The following is a 26,190-nucleotide window of genomic DNA, read 5'->3' on the forward strand; positions in this document are numbered from 1 at the left end:
ACCATGCATGTCTTTGGACCGGGGGAGGAAACCGGAGTACCCGGAGGAAACCCCCGAGGCACGGGGAGAACATGCAAACTCCACACACACAAGGCAGAGGCGGGAATCGAACCCTCAACCCTGGAGGTGTGAGGCGAATGTGCTAACCACTAAGCCACCGTGCCCCCCGAAATTTGAGGTGTTTCACCTAATAAAGTGAAAGGATATAAATGCAGCGATGACGTAATTGTACTGACAAGCTTTTCATGCTGCTCTCTCAACTCTCAAACTTTTTGCATTACAATCATCGGAGGGGAAAAAAGTTTTCCAACACTGAAGCGCTTTCTTGTTAATAAACGCAGCATTTTGTCACAGACACCCACAGTTCATTAAGTCCTACACGCTGTATTTTAATTTGTTCTACTTCTTATAAACAAAGCTGTGAAAGCGAGATCACAGAGCTTTTATCGAGCCTTTATTAAACCACCTGTTTTTCTGCTTTGGCACTGCTACCACCCACATGTCAAGAAGCTTAATTGGTATAAACCAAGATGTTCTCATTCATGACTGAAGTAACGTAGAACTTCATTCGGAGAGAAGCGGCTCGTGTACGCTTTACGTTTCCGTCCGGTTGATGAACTCCTGCAGACATAACTTTATGAACATGTAAGTCATTTCCCCACAAACAAGGGTTCTGCACTATTTTGTCATTGAAGCATCTAAACCGAAATACATTGTTGTTTCATCTACAGGAGCATGAGGTCAGGCACTGATGTTGGAGAGCTCTTGAGTTCACTCTTCAACCTTAACACATCATGTCATCATGGAGCTCGCTTTGTGCACAAGAACATTGTCATGTGGGAAACTGTAACACAAAAACATCATATACAGTCATACGGTTCACACTTTATGGCAACAGTTTGCGGAAGAACCACATATGGGTTCGATGGTCAGGGTGCACATACTTTTGGACATGGCGTGTACCTAATCTAGTTAGTATCTAGAATAGAAAAATGATAGCTACTATATATTAAACCAGTCCTGGATAAGCAATGAGTGACTTTACTAATCAAATAATGAACAAACAGAAAAAAAAAAACCAAGAGAATCAAACTAAAAACTAAACTGTTTTAATTAGCTAATTAGCTAATTACATTAAAACACCATGAATTAGCATTTAGTAATGAAATTATAATCATTTCCCAATGAATATCTATTCTAACTTTCATTTCTCATCACGTTTGGGATCCATTTTATACTTTTAACCAAAAGACATTTTAATATGCAAAAAACAAACAAAGAAACAAACAAAAACAAACAAATGTTAGCAAAGCGTCTTATATTAGCTTCTCAAGAATCGATCACGTGATCTAATTAACGCATCCTATTGGATACAACACGGGTTTTTGGCATCGTTCCATGGCATGAGCACAAAAAAAAAAAAAAAAAAAAGAAAGAAAAGTAAATATTAACCGATTTGTTTTTCGTCTGGGTTTTAAACGGTGGAAGAGGCGATTTGTATATAAAAAAAATGTTATGCAAAAATTTACATTTTAATAATAATAATAATAATAATAATAATAATAATAATGATAAAGACATTTTCCATTTAACTCAGCGGGCTTTGAGACCATGTAGCGAGGTAACATCTGCTTCACCGCTCGAGCTCCAGTAAAGGATGAGAAGTGAGGCAGAGGCGCGAGCGCGCACACACACACACACACACACACACACACACAGGCGTGCGCGCAGGCACGCATACGTATGTATAGTAATCCCAGCGAGGAGGTGAGAGAGAGAGAGAGAGAGAGATGATGATGAGCAGGAGGAGGAGGATGGTGCTGATGATGGTGCTCTGGGTCTCAGCGTAAATCCCGTGCATTGCTTTCGGAACAAAGTGGAGCTGAATGCTGGAAACACTGCAGCAAAATGAGGACAGCGACGGTAATGTTTCATCTCTTTTATTATTAACTGCTTGGCTGTTTATCTGGTATCCTGCATGAACAATACGACCTCATCGACACTCTCTTACTTTTACTTTAAATCTATTGAATCGGCACGAGACGCACGCGCTGTTTGGGGCGCGCACGTGACATTGCATGGGCAGCATTTGGGGTGCTGTCCAACAGAAGACATGCTGAACTGAATTAACAACCGGTAACCTACCTGTCATGATGTAGTAGTAGTAGTTTTTACTTACTGCATGTGCTTTAAGGTTGTCTTCATGCCTTCCCACTGGGTGGTCACTGGGGTGTTCTACCTTGTTACCAAGACTCGTGTATCTTAAATCGAAATTTTTGTTTAATTACAATGCAATCTACAGTAACATAGAGACACACTCATTTTTATTTTTATACTGTAGCAGTGGAGTTTGGCAGCATGTTGGGGGGAAAAAAAAAAGCTGCCTGTTTTTTTGTGATGCCAAAGGATACCGATCGGTGTGTCGACCACCACACTCAGTAAACAAGGCACTAAGGGTCTAGATCTTAAGCGCTGTGGCTGACCGTTCAGGGGACGAGAATAAAACTGACATCACGTCGTTTAACGATTTCTTTTGCAGCCGAAATCATACACAGTTCCGTTATCGAATATTCGACTCTTCCACGTGCCTGTTATCTTCACGAGCTTTAAAATTGGAATTATGATGAATATTTGTGCTCTTTTATCTTCTGGATATTGACAGACTTGGGTGAATTCACCCAAAATCAACATCTGCTACGCTTCACTGTAAACATCGATATGTCGTGCATCTTTAAAGCTCGATTCAACGACGTAACTGAAATTGGTTGGACTTGAAACGCACACTTGTGTATTTTCAGGTTAAAGGTATGTATGTACTGTATAAACAATGCTAGTAACTGCTACAACTTGACCAAAACTCAGCTCATGCATACACGATGAAAATGTGGGACTTGGATATATGGTGCATTATGGATATTATCATATAGCAAACTGTCAGAGGAAGACAGTGTGAGTCTCCACTAAGAATTGGAACAATGTAAAAAAAAATATATATATATCATAGAGAGTAAAAGTGTTTTGGATTCCCATCACAGAGGGCACTGTGTGTCTGTGGACTACAAGATTCCCCTAAGGATACTGTACTGTATGTACTGGAAGAACAGGTCATGATGGGAAACTGGAGTAACGTTCAAGCTCATGTATGTGGAAGTGGGTAGATAGCGCTTTCCTCTTGTGTCTCAGCTAGTGCATGTGCCAGAAAAGCGCTAATAATAACAACTGGGTTGATGAAAATGATGTGTTATACTCATTACGTTTTGTCCCCCAGCGCCATGGAGCAGCCGTGTTTCTGGCCATCACCATGTGCACCAGCTTGTTCTTGATATACAACGTCAACACCAACAACAGCAACAGCGACAGCAGGAGTTCTCCTGCCACGTCTACCCAGAATCCACACAAAGCCCCTCCACTTCCACCCCTGCAGGGCTACATCAGCATTATTGACCACAGTGTAAGTGCACGTCCTCGCTTGTCATAACCCATATTCAAGGCATTTCATTTACCGTTATGATGTACCGTGAGAGAGCGCTGTAACATCTACTGGTTCATTAAGTGAATAGCACGCAGGAATCCGATAACTGTCAGGTCTTGGCTATGCTGAAGCTGGGTTGTGTTATCAGGTTAATGACTGACTTCTGACCCAACAACTGACTGTTAGAGCTGTTAAACAAAACAGCAAATGATTGCTACTTCTATAAGGTATAACACCACTCTAATGGATGAAGTTATCATCATCATCCATTGGGGTTGTGTGATGAACCGGAGTTATGTGTTACTGCGCTGGGAAAATGATATCCTTTCGATTTTCCATTACTGAAGAGGACTCGCATTTCTATACGAAATAAATAAATAAATAAATAAATAAATAAAAAGGCAGACTGAAAGGAAACTCAACACTGTGTAAAACTCAGAGGCCTGAATGATAATCCCTGTGTTTCACATCTCAAACCCTGTTTACTGGAAACGAACTTTGTACTTTCGGTCGTATTGATAAATCCGTTTGTTATCCGTCACCTAACGCTTGATCAATAAACCTAATTTATACCAGTCTCGAATCACTCAGCGTCGCAACTGTGGACCGCAGGTTTATATTAACGCTCGTGTTCTTACATGCTAATTAACATCGTGGTGGTAACAGTAACTCAGCTGATTTGTTTAAAGGAAAAATAATAATAGAAATAAAATTCCATATTTTCTGCACTCAAACTCAGGATCAAGAATAATTTTTAATTATTAATTATTAATTATTTAATTATTGTGGGTTCTCGCACCGAGCCTGGACTTATTAAACTGAAGTGAAATACGACAGACCTGCCCACCGTCCGCGTTTAACATTTTTATTTGATTTGATTTTTGTTTGTTTGTTTGTTTGCTGTGCATCAAAAAATGAAACACATGAATAATGATAGAGGCAAAAGTGCGACTGAAAATTAATCAGTGGCATTTAGAATACTGCTGACATTTGCCAAAGTGCTCTGGGTGTGTGTGTGTGTGTGTGTGTGTGTGTGTGTGTGTGTTTCAACTATCCAAACTATTCCTAAATTTCCTACAAGTATAACCAACCTCACAGAAATCAGTTAACTGTTTCCATTCAGGCCAATTTTCAGCAGGTGGTTTTGGACCTCCACTAAATCCCGGCTTCAGTACTGAATCTGAAAAGAAAGAAGGAACCGAGCGCCTGCAGAAACTCATGCAAGTCCCATTAATCACAATTTAGCCCGGTCCAGCCGCTCAATAGCCACCTGCCATTAACAATAACATCCCGAGCTCAACCGAAACCCTTTGCTCTGTGTGCTGTCGATGAACCTGTAGAGTTTTTTTTTTCTCCCGATCCGAAGCCTGCGCAGAAAATCCTGCCCGGTGATGAGAAGTGGCAGCGAGTCTCCGGCAAGGTGCTGAAACCCCAAATAGCTTTGCAGTTCGATCAGCACTTGGTGATCAATGGAGACCTCCTGCACCGATGCTCAGCAGGGGGGCTTCTCCAGCAGAGCGATTGACTTTCACCCGTCATTAATTCTCTTTTGACTCAAACAAATACACCGGTCGTAAAAAAGAGACAACTTTAAGACAACCCGAGAACTTTTAATTTACTGTCTTTAAAAGCAAAGCGAATTGCGACAATTTTTGGAAACGCTGCTTTATTTAAGACGCTATTTATTGCTCGATTGATTTATTTATTTAATTCATCTTTTTAGCGCATTTAGCAATGATCAGGTTCATGTTTATGTCGTGCTCGCCGGAAATCCGTTGTTCATTCGGCAGTGGCGCTCGCAGCTGGCAATAGGAAGAAGAATAGTAGCTCATGAAGCAGGATTTCTCAGAATATGTATGGCTAAAATGTAAGGCGCTGCAGAAAATGGTAACTAATTCATCCTGAGAGAGCCCGAGGAGAGCGGCTACCAGGTGCAGAAGATAAATCTAAAGAGAGCAGAAGGCTTGTGTTTCACCCTGTTCCAGAAAATGATGGAAACTAGCACTGGTAAGGAGTGATTAGTGGCTAGGGGTATTACAGCCGGAGCTACAAATCAGCGTATTCGTATGTATCTGTATCGCTAGGCAAAGCTCAAGACAACATGACTTACAAAGATTGTACACGGAGGTCTGGAGAAAGTGTTTAATTGTTCAGCCTTGGGGTAAACGGTTCGTTATGATAATCATGTAGTTGATTACAGGCCGTGATACAGTACTTGTGTGTAAAGCTTCTTGGATAGAAAGTGTAGCGTGTAGCTTTATGGAGGATGTTTGTGTTCGTGTTAGTGTTTAGTCATCAGGACGGGAGTTTCCTCACTGCCTTTGGCACAAAATCCTTCTCCATCGAACTGTTACTGATACTATATAAACACTACTACTACAAATAACTAACTAACACTACTACTGTGAACACCGCTACGTCTCACTCAGTCACGCTCAGTAAACACTGTATCCTGGTCAGGGTGGTGTTGAATCTGGAAGCTATCCCAGGAACACAAGTTATGAGGCATGGGCATACTATTGTTGCTACTACTAATACGATTAAAGGTGGGGTCTCCGATGTTTGAGAAATGCTTCAAAAAACTGAGTCGGGACGACAAACAAAACAAAAACAGGATCAGCTTTCCAGCGCTGGAGAGAACTGAAGGAGCAGGAAGTTGGTCACATATTCACAGATTGGAGTTTCCCGAGTCAATAACTCCTGAGCTAAACGCTGTTACTACACAAAACACGGTTGTAGCTGCGTCTCTACATTACTACGATAGAAAAGAGGTGTTATTTGTGTAGTAACAGCGTTTAGCTCAGGAGTTATTGACTCAGGAAACTCCAATCTGTGAATATGTGACCAACTTCCTGCTCCTTCAGTCCTCTCCAGCGCTGGAAAGCTGATCCTATATTAACACGTCCTACTTCTTACCTTATCGTAAACCTTTCTTCTCTTTCTTTCTTTGTTTTTATCCTCCATGTCAATGTTAAAACCGCTTTCTGCTAATGTCACACATGCGCACTGAACACTCTCTCCGCCCATATTGACAAGACACGCCCCTTTCTGCTCATTGGCTACACGTTAGTTTTGTTTTTTGTTTTGTTTGTCGTCCCGACTCAGTTTTCTGAAGCATTTCTCAAACATCGGAGACCCCACCATTAACACTAATACATCTACTCCGAATACTCCTCCTACTGTTGTTGTTATTACCACGCCTGCTCTTATTACTACTCTTGCTTCTGCTCCTAAAAAAATCCTACTATAGAAATTAAGCAGCAGCTTCAGTTCAATCAGATTTGAGTGCGTGTTAATGACAGCGACACCACGAGCACAGCTGCCGTCTACCTGCTGACGTACTGTAACGTCCCCGAGTGCTATGAAAAAGGAGCGTATTCATTAATCAGTTCCTGAAGGTGCCTACAGCTCCCGGCCGCCGTCTTAGACAAAGCGAACAAAAGACAGAGACTGAGGAAAATACCGGCCTATTGTAATCAGGAAGAATAATTTGAGATCCACTCTACAGGGCAATCGATGCAGCCGACACAAGCGAGCGCTATCTGGCAGATCATTTTCCAAGCTTCCTCTTGCTTTGTCTTCCTGAAACAGAACCTCCGCGCTGTGCGTGTACATTTACAAGCTGTTTGGACTTTATGAGCAAATCACATTTGTAAATAGCAAAAAAGGGGACGTTTGAGTGTATAAGAGCAGAGGGACCAACTATCGTTGTCACCGTGCGGAAAAATCTCTACGGCTCTAGGAACTGAAATGAAAGACGTGAAAGGGTTCCAGGAAGACGTGATTTTAGCCGCGTCTCGGTTATAGAGTCTCCCTTTCACCTCATTACAGTTCATTCATATGAGCGCTGCAGGCTCAGAGGAGGATATTGGCCCGGGCTCAGCTTGGAACAGCAGCGACGGCTGAAGCGAATCCGCTAATCCACGGCTGTCAGATTCGCTTTAATCTAGATGGGAAAAGTGTAACAGACAATAGAAAAGCACTTTGTCAGCACAGCCTCGGAGAGGAAACATATTGGTATTCTTAGCTGGGGGAAAAAAAAAAGAAGCAAGATCAGCAAAGAGAAACGGAGACGATCCGATCGTGCGACATCTCGCGTTTAGCGTGTAGCAAAGAGCAGAAGTAGCTGAAGTTGGTCATAAGTCTGGTTCATGTCACGCAGAAATGTTAAACGATGAAACCTCGTAATCAGCTTGAGAAGAATTTATCATAGTCGAAATACTCGATTCTCAATTCTGATTGGCTGAGGCGGCGTAGCTGCAGATTACAGGTTACACGCTATATCGTTACTGGAACAACGTCTCACACAGAGACTTCTTCACTTCCACAAATTTACAAAATGCACGCGCTCGTTACCATGGTTACCAAGGAAGGTGATAGAACCTTGTTCTTCTTCTCGGGTTTCAAGTGGCCACTTGTGTATCTTCTGCCGCTGAGAACGTGATAAAGATTCAGAGCAGACTTCAGTGTACATGTTTACTGCAATAAATCCACCGCTTAAAGACACCGATGGCGAAGTGGCCCTGGTGTCGCTCTGCGTATGAAAGCATTATATTCGCACTGAATCACCAGCTCTGCCGTTTACGCCAAGCGAACGTCGTCCCGCTCTTTCGCTTGCCTTATGTAGGAGCTTTATTTTGTGCGTTTGTCGTGTTAAGGACGCTCGTAAGTGTCGTTTTTTAAAAGGCTTGTCTTCATTCTGCAACTGCGTTGTAGTTTAAAATTGTCATTTTAACAAATGACAAACAAACAAACAAACAAACAAACACAAAATCCGTGGAATAAATGTGGTGGCAAATGTCACTGTGTCTTGGTTTGACATTTAATGAAAACACAAATGATCTCTGTAAGCCATAAAACTAATTAGCAGGGAAAGGCCTCTCTGGTGGTGTTTATCAAGCCAGAGGATATTAATATTGTGTTGATGGCTTGTGGTGTTGACCCCCGTCTGCCCTTTTGCTTGACTGGTAATTAACGAGAGTGCGCTGGTGCGTGGTGGACGTCCAAGCTTCTCCAGCCGCGCGGCTTTTTAGATCGTCGTCTTCGTCTTGGTTGTGAGAAGAGAAGTCTGATTCGGCTTCCCGACCCTATGGACCGTCAGCGGTCAAGTGAGATCAAATGCTAATAAAACTCATTTGTCTTCCGGTAGCGGTGACTTGACCATTCTGCGTGCGATGTTGAACTTTCTCGGCTTGTCCTGCGTGATTAATGCTGTGAGAGGTGCTGGCAGGAGCCACGGTCAGTTCTTTCATTTACTGCATGGCTGAGTTTTTAGATCCTCCGAGGTGCATCTGTGCAGTGTAGAGAATGAGACAAAGAGAGAGAGAGAGAGAGAGAGAGACAGCTTTGAGAACATCCCGAGGGACTTCTCTCTACACACCGGTGCACTTTGATGTCTCTAGTGGTGGCGGATTTGCTCTCAGCCTTGAAGCTGCAACACGTCAGGAGCCGGCGAGGAACGAACAGACACACACACACACACACACACACATCATCATCATGGTACAGCACATGCTGGAATGTCCCCGAGTGAAAAGGAAGAACAATATCAGGAGTGAAAGTCTCATCCACTGATCTTTTTAAATTCATGAATATGCTGAGCTCACAGCATCCTCACTCATTCACTCACTCACACTCACTCACTCACTCACACTCACTCACTCACTCACTCACTCATTCACTCACTCATCTTCTACCGCTTATCCGAACTACCTCGGGTCACGGGGAGCCTGTGCCTATCTCATGCGTCATCGGGCATCAAGGCAGGATACACCCTGGACGGAGTGCCAACCCATCGCAGGGCACACACACACACACACACACACACACTCACTCTCATTCACTCACTACGGACAATGCCCCCCCTCACAGCATCCTGTGATTCATAAATAATAATAATAATAATAATAATAATAATAATAATAATCTCCTGTTCAGCCGTCAAAACACACGTTTGGTTCGTTTTGAGTTCATGTGCTTGTTGTTAGCTTTTGTTCTCATTTTTTGTTAACATTGTTAAATTCCGCAACTCAAATTCCTTCCATGTAGCAAACGGATTCTGGAAATGGAAACTCGACCCCAGTATCAAATCTTAAGACTTGGAAGGAACTCAACCCCAATTCTAAAACCCATCACTTAAAACTCAGCCCCAACGTAACGGCTTCCGACTTGAAACTCAACCCCAATTTCGAATCTTACGACTTGGAACTCATCCCCAGTGGCTTTAGAAACCTGACGCTGTGATATTTCAAGATTCATGACCCAGGACTTGACTTGAATTTCAAGGCTGACTCGAATCTCCACTCCTAATTTGGGGATTAATGACAGGAAACTCGACTACGTGCTTATGATAGTATATTCGATAGTATATATATATAGGAGGCTGAGTGTACTTTATTTTTCCCACGACGACATATAAGCAGCATTTGTGAGGTTAGGAGACATGTTTATTTGAAGTGAAATAGTGACCGAGCCTTGAAAACGGCATTCACTAAATTCCAGGGGTTTCGTTACCATGACGTAAAGTGGGCGTGTTTACGGAGGTCTTGGAAAAAACACCCTCTTTCAAAAAAACCCAGCATACTACGACGGACAAAACAGTCATACAGGTAAAAAACTACGGTTAGGGTTAGGGTTAGGGTTAGATTATCCAATAGGCCACGCCTACCCGATGACGCAATATCTGTTACGCTGTTCTGAAATCCCTGGAAATAATTAGTACATCCCCCTCGAAAACTATCGTGTCTGTATGGTAGAAGTTTAGAAGTTATACTAAGATGAACCTCCCTGAGTTTCTGTCCTGCTTTGATGAAACATGACTCTGGAGCCCAGCTTGGCTCCTCAAGACTGTGGCACCAGGCGACACAGAAGACATCCAAGACTGCCAAGCGAAAGCGAGCCTGAAGGGATTGGCAAAAGCAATTCCAGACTTTCTCGTTTGATAAACATTTTCTCTCCAGAGTCATCAGCTGCTCGGTCGTTCTGTCGCTCCGGACATCTGCTCCCCGACTCGTCCGAGTCTGGAATATGCCAATTTTCACGCCTTTTACGATTTACCGCCGACGTGCTGTGTGAAACTTCAGCCTTTATGAAATCCGAACGAAGCAGACGAGCGTCACAAACAGTGACGACCGGAACGAGTGTACGGATGTGTAGAATGAATGAATCAGTTCTGTTGAGCCTTTTTTCCTTAGGAGAAATGTTCAAAGGAAAGCTGTGGCACTTTCTGGCGTGCTGAAATGCCTTTATTTCCATTCGCTACTGCGCGTTACTGGGGCCACGGGCACCGCTCGCCAATTTGGGCGCGACTCATGAGGTTGTAGTTTGGAATAAAAAAAAAAAGAACACGAAAAATCATTTCCTTTCATCGTTTTCTGTGCCGTTTTTCCGTCAGAAATCAGCGTCGCTTGTACGATAATCATTAAAGCTTTGCTCTCACACCACGACGCTGCTTTACCCTAAAGAGGGAACGGTTATAAATTAGAGCTGCAACAGTACTGATACTTTACAGCCGTCTGATATCTTACACCTCGACGTTTAATCTTTTTTTTAATACATCCCTTCGTCCTGTTTTATTCCCTTAGGCCTGAACGCATTGTTCTCGCTGAACAGTTTGACACCTTGTCGTTGTGAAAAAACCCCAAATTGGTTTTCGCTAAAAGAATTCATGCGTTTTCCCTACAGTCTAACGAGCGCTCGGGTATTCAGCGGACTCTCGATGGCGTGAAAAATATATAAAAACGTCTCATGGCGGTTTGGTCTCCAGCCTCCTCGACAGCGTACTGTTGAATAAACTGAACACCTTTTTGTTAACCTTTTATTCAGAGCTCCTGCTGCTATTCAGGATCAGAGGCGTTGTCGATCGCTTGCGGTCCTCCGAGAAGCTTATTTCTGTATCGAAGGCCAACGGGACGTTTCCTATAAAGCCTGCTGTCGTCTGCGTGTCGGTGTTTTGTGGAGTTTATCCTCCGAGACGCTCGTTTTGTTCGTTTACGGGTGATGGAAATGCGATGCGATAATAATTCACCTAAAGCGCTCGTGTTCATCCATATTCAGATCCGGCGTGGGCTGAGTGCCGATTGTCACTTAAAAGGCTGTTGCTCCAGGTGGCCATCGTTATTAATTAAACATGGAGCTAACGTGGAGAGTCGTAGGTGGTACTGGGTTATGAGCCAGTGTGTGAAATTACACACGATTTATAAATATACTGTTGGGTTGTTTTTATTTAAATTACGGCAGCAAAAAATCCAGACCTCAAATCATGGTGAATGATCCCAAAGTTTTTCCAATTCCCTGCTCATGAGTTGAGGAAAGAACGAGAGAAAGCCCTAGAAGTGGGGTTTGATCTTATCTTGTTATATCTTGCCGTTTTTCAATTCGTATGGATTATATCCGGGGGTGTGTGTGTGTGTGTGTGTGTGTGTGTGTGTGTGTGTGTGTGTGTGTGTGTTTGTGTATTTTCTGCTTTGTTTCCCATGTATTTTCTCCTGCGCTGTAATTACACCATGAAGCACTGACAAGTGAACTTGTTTATCCCTGTTCACTATAATTAACCTTTTAGCGCTAGTCCACATTTGTACTCCATGAGAAGTCGCTGTTTCTGCTGCACACTCAAACAGCAGGTTTTTTTTTTTTTTTTTCCTTTTATTAAATGAGTATGAGACCGAAACTCACCGAAGGTTCAGAAGGTTCGCCGAAAACGCTCCTTAACACCGGTGCATGGTGGAATTTTTGAGCAGCTACAAATCTGTAATAATAAATAACATTAAGGACTCAATCAGGAGTGTGATTCAAGCAGCAGACCTAACAAGGTTTACTCATTTATGAATAATAATAATAATAATAATAAGACGAAGAAGAAGAAGATCGGAGCGCACGGTGGCTTAGTGGTTAGCACGTTCGCCTCACACCTCCAGGGTTGGGGGTTCGATTCCCACCTCCACCTTGTGTGTGTGGACTTTGCATGTTCTCCCCGTGCCTTGGGGGTTTCCTCCGGGTACTCCGGTTTCCTCCCCCGGTCCAAAGACAAGCATGGTAGGTTGATTGGCATCTCTGGAAAAAATTGTCCGTAGTGTGTGATTGCGTGAGTGAATGAGAGTGTGTGTGTGCGTGTCCTGCGATGGGTTGGCACAACGTCCAGGGTGTATCCTGCCTTGATGCCCGATGACACCTGAGATAGGCACAGGCTCCCCGTGACCCGAGGTAGTTCGGATAAGCGGTAGAAAATGAATGAATGAACAATAAGAAGAAGAATAAAGGGACGTCACCTGTTTTTTCATCCAGACTAATGCTCTCTGAAGCTCAGGACAGATTTTCCTCTGCCATTTTGTTTGTAATGAAGCTTATTTGCTTGTTGTTTTTTAAATTAGCTACAAAATTGAATATATACATATCACCATTATAAGATATATAAGATATCAAACCATCATGAGACCAAAAGGATGGTAAAAGTATCATTTCTGGTTTGTTATTTAAATAAGAAATAAATCAACACACTGAGCGGTGACATTAAATCCATTATACAGTATAAAAAAAAAAACGCAAAGGATACGTCACAACTACAACTCCGTCTAGAGAAGGACATCCATCAAAGGTATGTGACAGGAGCGTATTTGTTGATTCGTGACTTACTGTATAATCCAAATGAAATCCCTGAGTACAGGTTCAGGGGTGGGGGTGGGGTGTAGTGGGGAGGGGTGTGTGTGTGTGCAATGCTTCTTGTACGATTGGGCAAAATGAATAGAACTGAACTGAATAGAAGGTTTAGAGGTGAGTCCCACCTTTGGTCAATAAGTCCATGTGTCACTCTTAGTCATGTACCTACACTAGCACTCCAGGTTCCTTTACAGCTCTCTAGTCTATTTTCAATTCATGTTTTTAAAAAAAAAAGGTAAAAAAAAAAAAAAAAAAAAAAAGGAACATTAATTAAACGAGCTTCTGCAGTTACGCACTCTGGGGTGTTTTCTCCGGTGAGTTAAAAAGTGTGAATATCATTTGCATAATGCGAGGGAAGAGACTTTGGGGCAGAGTCGATTAAGACCTGCTGAGAGTGCAGGCTAATGGGCACTCGGCGAACAGGACGAACCATCCTCGCTGAACCCCAAGCCCAATTAGTCGAATCCTTTTGGCTTCTCTTCATCCTCCTCCGACGGCAGCTGCTGCCGCCGCCGCCACACATTTCCAGCAGTAGCTCTTAATTAGATGCGATATAAAAAAAAAAAAAAAAAAATTCACGTCTTGTCTAAAACCCCCTCTATAAAGAAACGGGGCCCAATTACGCATGGGCTGAGAGCACGTGACCCCGGAGAAGCTCGGGGCGACGATGGAATGATGAGAATACCGGGAAGGGGACTAAAGGACATGTGTGTGTAGGTCAGTTTAACGCCAACCTTAACGGCTGTACTTCAACTGACCAGTTTTGTGGTCTGCAAAGAAAAGAAGGATTTAATCTGGGGAATTAGAGAGAAACGAGGTCCCGCTAGCGCGCTCCATCTCGTGAAAAATTCAGTTTCATTTTGGCAGCCAGGCTAAAACCTCGCTATCTTTAGCTTAACCTTCACATTCTCTTCAGATCAAAATGAATCGTCTGGAATCTGCGTTTTAACGTTTATTCATTCTGTGCTTAGCTGGAGTTCTTTCATGAACATGGGAAATGTACATTAAAAAAAAAGGTAGATTATTATTAGCCACCATTTGCACTTAGTCCAGAAGTCAGAAAAGTCAAACTCAGCTCAATTTATGCTAATCTCTGTCCTTTGTCCGTTTATGCTAATCTCTGTTAGAGTTGAACTTCCGTTTAAGTCGTAATCATTACCACATGGATGAAAAGGCTTAATCTCTGCTTTCTGTCCCCGAATAACACTAAGCATGGTTTGTAATTATTCCAAAATACAACTGAGCTCTAATTATAGATATGAGATACAGTACCGTAACGTTAAAAAGCTACCCAACACTCCGCTAACAACAACAGTAAATCCAGCTAACACGACGTGCCGACAGCAAGTACGAATGACCTCCTTTTAATAGCCATCATCAAAGTCTTTTATTTATGGAAGCAGTCTCCGGTGTTAGCCCCAGGATAGTATTTTCTCAGTAGTTTCACAGTAACAAGCCGTTTTTTCCACTTTAATTTGTCAGACAAATCTGCATCTGTTCATCTTTACCAATCTTTTGAGCTCAAATCCGAAACGAACTATATCAAGTTGTTACCGGTCAATCGAGATGGGAAAAAAATAACCTAGGGAGTTGTTCATTTTCATGTGTGATACATTTTCCATCGTAACTGCACCATGGTGAGAGCGACATGTCGGGGCAGTTTGTCTGAAAGTGACCTTGCCACTAGCGAGCAACTCAATCTGCGAGCTGCACACGCTTTCCTTCACTTCATACGCCAAGCTCATCGCATCCACAGCAGGAGGACGGAGATAGCGAGGTGATTGGGATGGGAGGACGCAGTGTGTGGGGTGGGGTGGGGTAGGGTGTGGGGGTGAGGTTAGGATGCTGAGAAATAAACGAAGGATCTCTGTATCAAGACGACGGCTACATCTCGAAGCCAAAGGGCAGATCACGCTGAGGAAGAGGCAGAGGGGTTGACAAGCTGGCCTGCACCCGAAGCTGAGCTCTCGGACGCTCATCTAGAGCACAATATAACGAGATTCCCCTGGGGTGAGTGTGTGTGTGTGTGTGTGTGTGTGTGTGTGTGTGTGTGTGTGTGTGTGTGGGAGGGGAAGGGGGGGCTGAAGGTTGATGGCAATCACTGCAAACTAAGAGAAAGGGATTGAGAGTATTGAGTGGGAGGTGGAGAGAAACAGGACAGAACTCAACAGAACAAGATTCCTCTAGAGAGGTTTAAATGACATATTCTCTAACTGGCCAAAATGACCAGCGTTCAGATGCGTTTGAGTGGAACTATATGAATATTTTATAAATATTTATATGCCTTGTCACATATATTACATGTCACGACATATCAACCGATACCGGCTGCTCTTGTACAAAAAAAAATTAGAAATAAAATAAATCTACTCTGTTGCCTATTTCATTATTTATTTCACTTGTGATTAATAACGTTTGTAAATTTGTGCCTGTTGGCCAAGCTGAAGAAGGCATGGCTTTTAGGCATATCAACAGACTAAAGTGGGCGTGGCCTCTGTAAATGTCAGCAGATTAAAGTGGGCATGGCCTATGTACATGTCAGCAGATTTAAGTGGGCGTGGCCTCTGTACATGTCAGTAGATTAAAGGTAGCCACGGACTACACGTATGTCAGGAGTTCAAAGTGGGCGTGGCCTCTGTACATGTCAGTAGATTAAAGGTAGCCATGGACTACACGTATGACAGCAGTTCAAAGTGGGCGTGGTCTCTGTACATGTCAGTAGATTAAAGGTAGCCATGGACTACATGTATGTCAGCAGTTTAAAGTGGGCGTGGCCTCTGTACATGTCAGCAGATTAAAGGTAGCCATGGACTACACGTATGTCAGCAGTTCAAAGTGGGCGTGGCCTCTGTACATGTCAGCAGATTAAAGGTAGCCATGGACTACACGTATGACAGCAGTTCAAAGTGGGCGTGGTCTCTGTACATGTCAGTAGATTAAAGGTAGCCATGGACTACATGTATGTCAGCAGTTTAAAGTGGGCGTGGCCTCTGTACATGTCAGCAGATTAAAGGTAGCCATGGACTACACGTATGTCAGCAGTTCAAAGTGGGCGTGGCCTCTGTACATGTCAGTAGATTAAAGGTAGCCATGGACTACACGTATGACAGCAGTTCAAAGTGGGCGTGGCCTCTGTACATGTCAGTAGATTAAAGGTAGCCATGGACTACACGTATGTCAGCAGTTCAAAGTGGGCGTGGCCTCTGTACATGTCAGCAGATTAAAGGTAGCCATGGACTACACGTATGTCAGCAGTTCAAAGTGGGCGTGGCCTCTATGCAGATTAAGTGGGTTCCTCACTGGACTGTATTAAATATTCAGAAATCATATTCTACAGAACTGGAATATATGAAGATAATTGTACAGTGTATAGATATACATTGTGTTAGAGGTGCTGCGTGATGTGTATAACCCGTCAAGGCTTTTGTCAGTACTCAATGCTCGATGCGTAGATCCGTTCATGCCGACCTTCCTCTTTAACATGACAAACAGCAGTGCGGTTTTGTCCCCTGAAGCTGCACTAAAAGATATGAATACCATTCATTGTGATGTACAGTTCATAAAGGACACATGACTCTTCACTGCTTTCACACTGAATGCATTCAGTAGAAGTTGAATCGAAAGTATTAATGAGCTCTCAGAAATAGTAACTGTGGAAGAACAGTAATGTCCTTATGTGAGGAAATTTCTCATGATAACACGCAGTCTTCTACGGCATCACAGCACCCGGGGCGTTGATCGTTGTGTATCTACAGCGAGCTCGCTAGTGTTTTATTTCTCACTCATTTCATTCTGCACTTGTTGCAGGACGTTTGTTTCACCTTTAATTTAAGGCTTCTAATTTTAGGTCAGTTGACTTCCTGGTGTGATTAGAGCGGATGTTTTCTTCTCACCACGTTCCTAGCTTCTCCTCAGTGTTAACATGTTCGTTAGGCTTTCCTCTCGCCTCTTATTTTCGGTGCCTGATAGACAGGCCCCACGCTGATGGCTCCCATCCCACCAGGAGACAAATTCCGTCTGCTGTCTTCCTCCGCCTCAGATACTCTGATATAACTGATTTGATTTCCGTAGGCCTGTTTCCCGCCACTGCCGGAGACGTGTTCGTGCTGCTAAAGCAGATCCCCAAGCTGCTCCATCCACAAGCGCAGCACAAATACAGACGGAGATGACTGAGTGGCTTGTTGATCAGCGTCCTCATTCGGGGTGCCGATAACACACCTGAACGCAAACGGCTCTCCAGGGCTCAGCTGTGAGCGCTCGCTCTGGGTTTCTCTGCTTTTTTTTTTAATGGTCAGGCCTGGCTGGAAGTGCCAGACGAGACACAGGAAGCTCACATAGGTCCACGAGAAGCTGATTAGCATCCTGGCTATGTTAAACATTATGTCAGTAGACCACCTTCACTAACCTGAGGGGTGGCTGACAGATTTCATTAATAAGAGAAGCAGAGATGGCGCTGCCAAGAGTGAGAGAGAAAATGCATGCATGGTCGCCTGTGGGTCGCCAAGTACACTGCTGCCATTTGTTATTTTTCCCCCCTCACAGCAGATGCTGTCATCCGGGACAAATTGCGTGCCGTTTTTTTTATGGGCTCTATGCATACTATTGATTTAAACAGAAATTTCGCAATAAGTGCGACACTTGCTCGAGCAGCAGAGACGGACATTAATCCCAGAAAATAACACCAGGCAGGCTGGCTAGGATGTGTCTCGATACCGAGTCCGACCTGATTACTGATGCTTTTATGTAGGAATAATTCATGGTGTGTCATAAAAAAGGGGGAGAGAATCTTTGGTATGAATATGAAGGTGTCTTGAACTCTCCAGCGACAGGGATTTGTAACAGAGGCTCAGATGAGTTTATTGTCTGGATGGATGCGGTATTGTGGCACCTTTATAGATGTGTAGTGTCTCCTCTTGTGGTGCTAAAAAAAACTCAGAAAGCCCAATCGGCCTTTTGTGGCACTCCTGGATCGAGAGCAGGAATTTAAGGTTAGAACGTAATGTTTGGATGGGTTTCTTTCGATCAGACAGGCTTGTTAGTGCACAAACTGGAACACCTAGAACTCCCTCGTCGTCTTTAGGCCCCGATGCTCCAAACAGTTCCTTAATCCCCACAGAATTATTCAGCTACAGAATTATTGGCACCCTCATAAGCATGCAGTTAATTTGAATAGAATTGTAGTGCAACTGGTTTTCAAGTGATCATTACCCCACAGTTCAAATTTGTCTCCGCTAGAGAGCAAAACATCTCTTCTGTAACATCAAGAACATTTGTAGAGGATACCGGACTCGATTCCATGCACACCATATCTTCTGTATTCTCAGTTTATCTTTTGAGCGTTTGAGGGGTCATGCCTCTTTCTCAAGGACTCATTAATGACACCTTGGTGATGCTTGGTTTTGAACTTGGACAAGATGCTCTCTCTGCATCTCAGTAATAAGATCACAGATGACTGTAAGGGTTCATTCTACAGCTAATTTACCACAAAGTTGATTGTGTTTTTATGGATTTTAGGACTAACTCATTCCAATTTGCCCCTACAGCCCCTGAAGATGCATTGCGGAAGTTGCTCATTGGTCACTAGCTCAGGTCACCTGACAGCTGGAGGACGGGGTAAGGAGATCGACAGGAGTGAGTGTGTGATCCGTATGAACGACGCGCCAAGTGGCCGTGGGTTTGGTGCCGACGTGGGCCGACGCACTACCCTGAGGGTGATTGCGCATTCTAGCATGCAGCGCGTTTTACGCAGTCGCCACGAGCTGCTCAACTCCAGCCAAGACACCGTGTTTATCTTCTGGGGCCCAAGCAACTACATGCGTAGGGATGGGAAGGGCCTGATCTACAACAACCTGCGCCTAATGAATCAGGTGCTGCCCAAGCTGAAGGTCTACATCATCTCCTGGCAGAAGATGCTGCAGTTTGACGAGCTCTTTAAAAAAGAGACAGGCAAAGACAGGTAAGGGGAACAGTTCAGTAATGTTATAGTGCATTTACGCTAAGCTGGTGTTTGAATTATGTCCAAGTGTCCAAGCTTCTTATATTTGACTTGCTTGTTAAATATTAAGCATCACTGTCTCTTTTCTCATCACCAAAATTTGCCGGTGGAGAGAAAAAAAAATATATATTTTTTTGGAGTAAATCAACCAGTGGCGATTCTAGGATTTTTCTGTAACAGGGGACATTAAGGGGCCACATGTTACATTCAGGGGCCAAGTACAGGGTACATTCAAGCACACAAAATAATTTATTCAGTTTGGAGCAAATACATTTCGGCAGTCATTCCCAAGCCAATCAGATTTCAGCAGGGGCCAGGGCCCCTGTGGCCCCGCCTCTAGAACCGCCCCTGAAATCAACTACTTCGGTAATTACTGCTTATTTGTTTATTTGACCTGAGGCAAGTTGCATAAAACGCAATGTTTCATTGGGATTTTTGGAATTAATGCTACATTGCTGCTGTTGTACTTATTCATTTATATATTTATTTACTTCTGTGTTTAGGCATTCTGGTCTCGATGTTTGCAGCGTGTGATATGAATAGAATATGCCATGTTTGTTTCTAAAACGGGTAACTCGCTCATAATTGCGCTGAAAGTCACCCCGTATTTGTGATTAAACATTACAGGCTCACCACGCTGACAGGTCATGAACAAATCCAATAGCAACACGATTATCATCGAATCAGCCAGATTTAACGATCCACATCTGAAAAAAAAAAACCCAAAAACTCCATGGAGTCTAATTAGAAAACCAATACAAATATTTCCAGTGATTAATTAGTCTAAATGAGACGCCGGCCGTCCTCGGCATCGTGTCCCATCGTATTAGTATTCAACCCACACCGGCGTACTTCTCTAACGTAATCACCTCTTCATCTTTTATCTCTTGTTTACTTCGAGGAACTCTTTCCGAAGTGGCACAAAGGAAGAAAACAAAAAAGAAAGGAAGACATGAGGATGAAAGGATGAAAATCACTGCGAGAAACATGCCAACGCCTTTTTCCACCCAGAGCCTCTGTTAGATGTTAGTGTCAGATGGGCGAGCAGTTGGCTGCGTTGTTGTGTGTGTTTGCCTGACAAGCTTGCAATTGCAAAGAGCAAACTCAGCCTGTCAAAGTTGTTCCAAGAAACTTTGACAGGCTCGCTGCTTATTTAAAGAGCTCCAAAGCTGCCACTGTTGTTTGTCTTTCCTGAATGAGAAATTGATTTAATCGTATTTAAGAAATCCGGTTTGAGTTCGATTAACGTCAGCGAGGTTGAGTGGAGAAAATTTTAACAAATGGCAATTTTGGTGTAAAAGTGTAAAAGCTTTTGTTCAGTCTCTGCCAAACACCCGGGTAGCTTTTAAAGCTGAGACAATACAGAAAATTCCTGGATATATCCTCTCGCAAATCTCTCTGGGATGCTGAGACACATGGTCATATTGTTCACGTACAGTATGTTAGAAATCTGTTAATGTGATCAAACCCCCCAGATGCCGTCTCTGCTTCGAACCATGAAAACTAGCCAAAATGAAAATTGGCTTGTAGTCCAGGAGGATTATTTGTACATCATCTCATTGTCTCAGGCTTGTCAGAGGCTGGCAGAGGTTTATTTATATTTTTTAATATCTTTGCTAATTCCTGACTCCTCAAGGCAATGCAGCATCACATTGTTGTCAGGCCTTGGGAAGGCAAAAGGACCTGATGGTTGCACAACCTACCTAAAGAAAAAGGTTTGGACAGATAAATGAAGATCATGTAGTTGGCATGATTTGTTCAAATTTGCAAGGACACTGGATCTATTGTGCCAATGCTCAGATTACAGATCTATGTCCCTGTCCTCACCTCTGGCAAATCTGTTGTGGGTAGTGACCAAAAAACTAGACGGAAGGAAAGGTGGCAAACTCTAGGCATCTCCGCAGAGTTCCTCTTTGTGATTGTTGAGAAGTTTGGTAATCCAAGAGAACCTCAGCAATGCTTACTACTCTGACACAGAAGAGGCAGTTGTGGTGATTTGGACACCTTGCGATGGTTCGACTGTCAGTCAGATCCCAAAGGATGGAAACCACTGGGCAGACCCTGAACTGGCTGGAAAAATAATCTGTCTCAGTGGTTTGCAAAAGTCTGAGAATCTCCCTGAAGGAGCCTGGATTCCCTGGATTCTGTGGCTAGCGATAGAGAAGTATGTCCTGATCTTCACATCAGGAAAGGAGGAAAGAAAATTACAGAATAAACACTAATCATCTAATCTAAGTGAAAGTACTGTTAGTTCATTAGTTTATCAAGAAGATACAGTAGCTTTTATTGCTTTATTCTGGTGTGTACCCTCTTTTAATGTCATGGGTTGTCTGGCTAATACGTATAAGTAAAGCTTTCCAAACTGGATCGCTGACCTTGATCATCAACCAACATCATCTGTGACGACAGCAAGAGCCATTACTGTCCCGAAACAAACACACACTCTGTTCTCCAAAGAGCTGCAGATAGGCTAAACTCGGTCAGGCAGATTTATACAAAAAAAAAAAAAAAAAGAGAAAAGGCTTACAGATTTATCCTCTCTAATGTGCGTTAGTTTTCATTCCTCTTTCTTCTCAGGATGCCACAGTAATACTCATAGCAGCTGCGCCAAACTATACTAATTTCCCCAAACACACAGAAGAAGGAAGAAATGAACCATCTGGTCTTTCTTACTGAATTCACTCAGACATAAATCATTTGCATCCATTTGCTTCCAGGCATCTGCCAGAAGCTCCTTCAGCAACTTTAGGAATCACCTTCATCTTTATAGCTTCATGGCTGAAAACAATATTGTCCTGGAGATCTACGTACACTCGCTGTGTAATTGTTCAGGACTCTTATACCAAGTGAGAAAAACACCCCTGCATTGGATTTTGAACAACTGCTCGATCATCCCTGCCCCATCACCTGTAGGATATTTGCATAACTCTCAACCTCAGGCAAGGCCAATTGTTTCTGGCAGTCCTCTGATATTTCTTTCCTCATTGACTGCAACCTTTTGATATCAAACCAAAAGTCTGTTTTGCATTTCTGTCAACCTTAAAGCTATGACAAATTTACGCCATGACAGAATACCAAGGAATTACGGATACCATTAATTGACTCAAGGCTTTAAGGGCAATTAGAGGCCTAAAGCAAAGGTTTTTTTTTGTTTGTTTGTTTGTTTGTTTTAAATCTCATTAATTGTACAAAAACTTCGCATTGTGGTGCGACTGAAAAGCTCTGGCTCCATCATAAACAGACTAGACATGGTTGGGTATTCACAAGGTCCTGTGGTGTTTAAACTCTTACTGCCCTGTCTTTCACAGAAATAAAAAAAAAACAATCCTGGGGTATCAGTGGACTCAAGGATGCAGAAGGGGGCAGTTTGTGCTTTCGTCCGAGTGACAACGGTTTGAAAAGTTGCATTTGGCTTATGGTAGCGGACATACGATAGGGTAGAGTCGGCTGGTGGGTATGAATGACGAAACTGTGAGAAAATGGGGTAAAATAAAAAGCAAATAAATACATTTTATTACCATAGTCCATTTATAAAAATATTAGGCTCAGTGGTTAAATGTGTACCTTAGTTATGAGCTTCTTATTCCTGAACTACCCACCAACATAACACTTAGGATTCCCGTAAGTATAATTTATTTACTGTTTTATGAGATTTTGATCCAATTCAAGTGACCACTCAAACAAGCAAAGAACTATAAGCTATAAACTATAATAAGCTATAAAAACTAACTAGATTTGTAAAGTTTGTCGCAACAAACTTTGATGTTGGCTTTGACGAGGCAAATATTCGCAAAGGCCAGTGCTTTTTGGAGGTGAGTGGACATAAGGGTCAATGTTACTTTTGGAGGCAAGTGGACAGAAAGATAGGGTGCCAAAACATTTGGAGGCAAGTGGAGACGAGCATGTGACATCATTCAAATACTCCTGAGGAAGTTCCTCTCATTGTTCTGAGTGTTTTGATATGTCACATGTCCATGTTGTAAAAAGTTTTTTGATTTTGTATATTTTGGGGGCGGGGCTGCGGCACAACCGAAAGGCCAGTCGGTACACCAATTTAAAAGTTTGTTCAGAGTATCACCCTAAAGGAGCTGGCCGAGTTTGTTTATACCAAAGTTTAAACCTCCAAAGTTTATAATGGGAGTCTATGGGAAAAAAGGCCATTTTGAGACCCGGTACCGGAAGTACCGGTACTCGGATCGCTTAGAAAAGTAATAGCAACAAACTTTAGACCAGGTTCTACAACATATCCGAATTTGGTGCATGTGGCTCGAAAGCCCTAGGCCGCATTAAATTTTATAAATTTTTGTCTAAGCTTAAATAGGAAAACAGAATGTTGGCTTCTACAAAGCAACATAAATAATAAACCTTGATAATGATGGGTTGTTAAAAACCTAGAGAGAGTCTTGTGTGTTGACATACTGTAACATAGTACACCTCCAAGGCAAGACTTCATCGTCCACTGGTGAAAAGTGGTCAACAAAATGATCTACCCCAAAATTAAACCTGACAAATGAGATCTGAGGCAGAAACGAGGCCAAAACCGAGTCCCAGCAAGCGTGCCATCTTGATGTTGAGTGAACGCTCAATTTGCACATATGCACGAGAGATTATGGATGTAACCAATCTGCCAGATGGGCAACCTTTTTTCTGGCACAGGTAATTTCCCAGCAATCAAGACTACCTAATCAAGCCCCTTCTGTGATGTTCTTCCCTAATGATGTTTGTTTCTCCATTGTTATCATTTGTTGGAAAATCATCAGGGCTTCGGTATCAGATGACAGAACAGGAGAGTTGATGAGCAGCTGATGATGACGATCAGTTATAGTTATATCACATCAGATGGGAACCTTTCTTTAATGGCACTCGTACTCGGGTTTGGTCCACTGGAATGAATTCATCAATTTTACAGATTTCCCTAATGTAATTACAGCATTGTGATCAATCACTGACTCTCCCACTTTACTCTCTCTCTCTTGCCCAGGAGGACATCCAACTCCTGGTTAAGTACGGGTTGGTTCACAATGACGATAGCCCTAGAACTGTGCGACCGAATCAACGTTTACGGCATGGTGCCTCCAGATTTCTGCAAGTAAGTCCGGATATCTTCTGCATAATAATTTTTGTGCATAAAACATGCTGTGTAAAATCTATTTTGTTTGCTTGAAGCACTGTCATATCATTTAACACCCACACCATGTTGCCTTGCTGCGCACAAACTCCAATCTACCAATAACCAGGAGCGGAAAATGAGATGATTTATTACGCTCTTCCGCTGAGGCGTGACCTCTCCCAGGCCATTCTTAAGCTTTATTGTGTTACATGGAATCAATTTATTCCACTTATTCTCCCGAACCAATTCAGGTTAATTGCCTCGCCTACGGTTATTCAGCGCCAGATTAATTTGGGAATCTGGGAATCTAGTTTCTCGTGTACTTTGCAACTGCACCCTTTTTGTTAAAGTATGTTACAATTCTCCACAGGGAAGCTCAGCGCCCGTCCGTCCCGTACCATTATTATGAGCCCCTGGGGCCAGACGAATGTGCCATGTACATCTCCCACGAGCGCGGACGCCGAGGCAGCCATCACCGCTTCATCACGGAGAAACGCGTCTTTGCTAACTGGGCACGGACGTTTGATATCCATTTCTACCTGCCCAACTGGAGCCCAGCACCTTTACCCAAAAACAGTACGGCGACCAAAGTACTGCCTCAGTCACGGAGGACGTGACTCCAAACCTTGTGTATCTGCAATAGAACTATAGTGTCCACAGGCTAATACATACAAAGAGCTGTCTTGCTTTTTTTTTACTGGAGCTAAACAGTAATCCAGTCTGTGTTTGTACTATTGGTGCATGGACATTTCAAAACCACAAAGCAGAAATGACTCTCACTTACGAAACTTTTTCAGATACCTGTTACTGACGGAGTTCCTCAGGGCTCCGTGTCGGGACCGCTTTATTTGGAAGCATGTGTTATATCGAGATAAATCATGTCTAAATATTAGTGTTAAAGTCTGAAATAAATCTTGGATGACACTGAAATGATCTTTAAACATCCATTGTTATCGAAAAGAGGCATGAATGTCATTTTTATACATCTTCATCAGTACAAAAAAAGGTTTAAGGAAGTAGAGGATTATTTCAGATGACTTTTTTTGGGTCTTAAATTTGATGTTTTTTTTTTTTTGCTTAGCAGAATTCTCAGGATCTGTTGTTTTTTCTAAAACAAACTGTATCGCATATAATCAAAGCATACGAACACAAGGTAACAAGAATATATGTATGTTATTTATAATTCGATTAAACAGTACAAACAATATAGGCTGTAGTCATCTTAATTATGGCTTTGGTGGTGTTACTGGGTTCCGGTTAACAAGAGCAAATTGCTTTAGCTTTAATCTCCTACAAGATGACGGGCTGTCCTGATGGTATCTCGACTAGACACAATCTGTCTGATCATTTCCAATAATCTGTACAATAACCGGTAAGCAGACTGTTGCCTTGGTACCAAGATTATTGCAAATAATAATAATTAGCCAGAAACAAGCTCTTTATTGTCATAAACAGTATCATTATATTGTGTTTTAGCTACATTACATACTTACTAAATAAAATGAATGATATAAATACTGTTTTTTTTTTTTTGTCTTAAGTGATCTATTACATTTGGACACTTCCATAAAATGTTTACAGATATCTGACGATTATACTTTTTTTTTATTTTATTCTTTTTATAGTTTTACCTTATTAGGCTACAGTTATGTTATCCACTATATTAACTAGCTTGTTAATATTAAACGTTACAGAGAAGGAATCAACACCTCTCGGGCCAATCAGAGTTGAGAATTTGTCCCTATTATGTATTTTATTTCCCAGAGGCTCCTGATATAGTTTTTAACAGTCATTAATATTTAGCAAAAAAAAAGCAGGATTCTTTCTCTGGAACATTTCTGCATGTTTCCAGTCTCATGCAATGTGGTTGTTGGTTCCTTCTTTGTCAACGACATGAATAAACAAATAACCTATAAACTGGATTGTAAACTACATTTGTATTCAGGTCACACAACACCG

General features: G+C 42.5%; 1 protein-coding gene across 1 annotated transcript; it reads left to right on the plus strand.

Annotated features, from left to right (window-relative positions):
• Positions 1-1,720: 1,720 nt before the first annotated feature.
• On the plus strand, positions 1,721-25,653 carry st6galnac5a (ST6 (alpha-N-acetyl-neuraminyl-2,3-beta-galactosyl-1,3)-N-acetylgalactosaminide alpha-2,6-sialyltransferase 5a). Its single transcript, XM_060873821.1, has 5 exons — positions 1,721-1,923; positions 3,269-3,451; positions 18,670-19,082; positions 24,103-24,210; positions 24,602-25,653. The coding sequence occupies exons 1-5, from the start codon at positions 1,909-1,911 to the stop codon at positions 24,846-24,848; spliced, it is 966 nt and encodes a 321-aa protein (XP_060729804.1). The 5' UTR covers positions 1,721-1,908; the 3' UTR covers positions 24,849-25,653.
• Positions 25,654-26,190: the final 537 nt, after the last annotated feature.

Source organism: Tachysurus vachellii, chromosome 7 (assembly GCF_030014155.1).
Source record: "Tachysurus vachellii isolate PV-2020 chromosome 7, HZAU_Pvac_v1, whole genome shotgun sequence".
NCBI lineage: Eukaryota > Metazoa > Chordata > Actinopteri > Siluriformes > Bagridae > Tachysurus > Tachysurus vachellii.

Bases quoted from the DNA above. Each gene is read 5' to 3' on its own strand.
- st6galnac5a (XM_060873821.1), top strand. The intron at 3,452-18,669 runs GTAAGTGCACGT...TTGCCCCTACAG, and splicing joins TCAGCATTATTGACCACAGT to CCCCTGAAGATGCATTGCGG. The intron at 24,211-24,601 runs GTAAGTCCGGAT...AATTCTCCACAG, and splicing joins GTGCCTCCAGATTTCTGCAA to GGAAGCTCAGCGCCCGTCCG.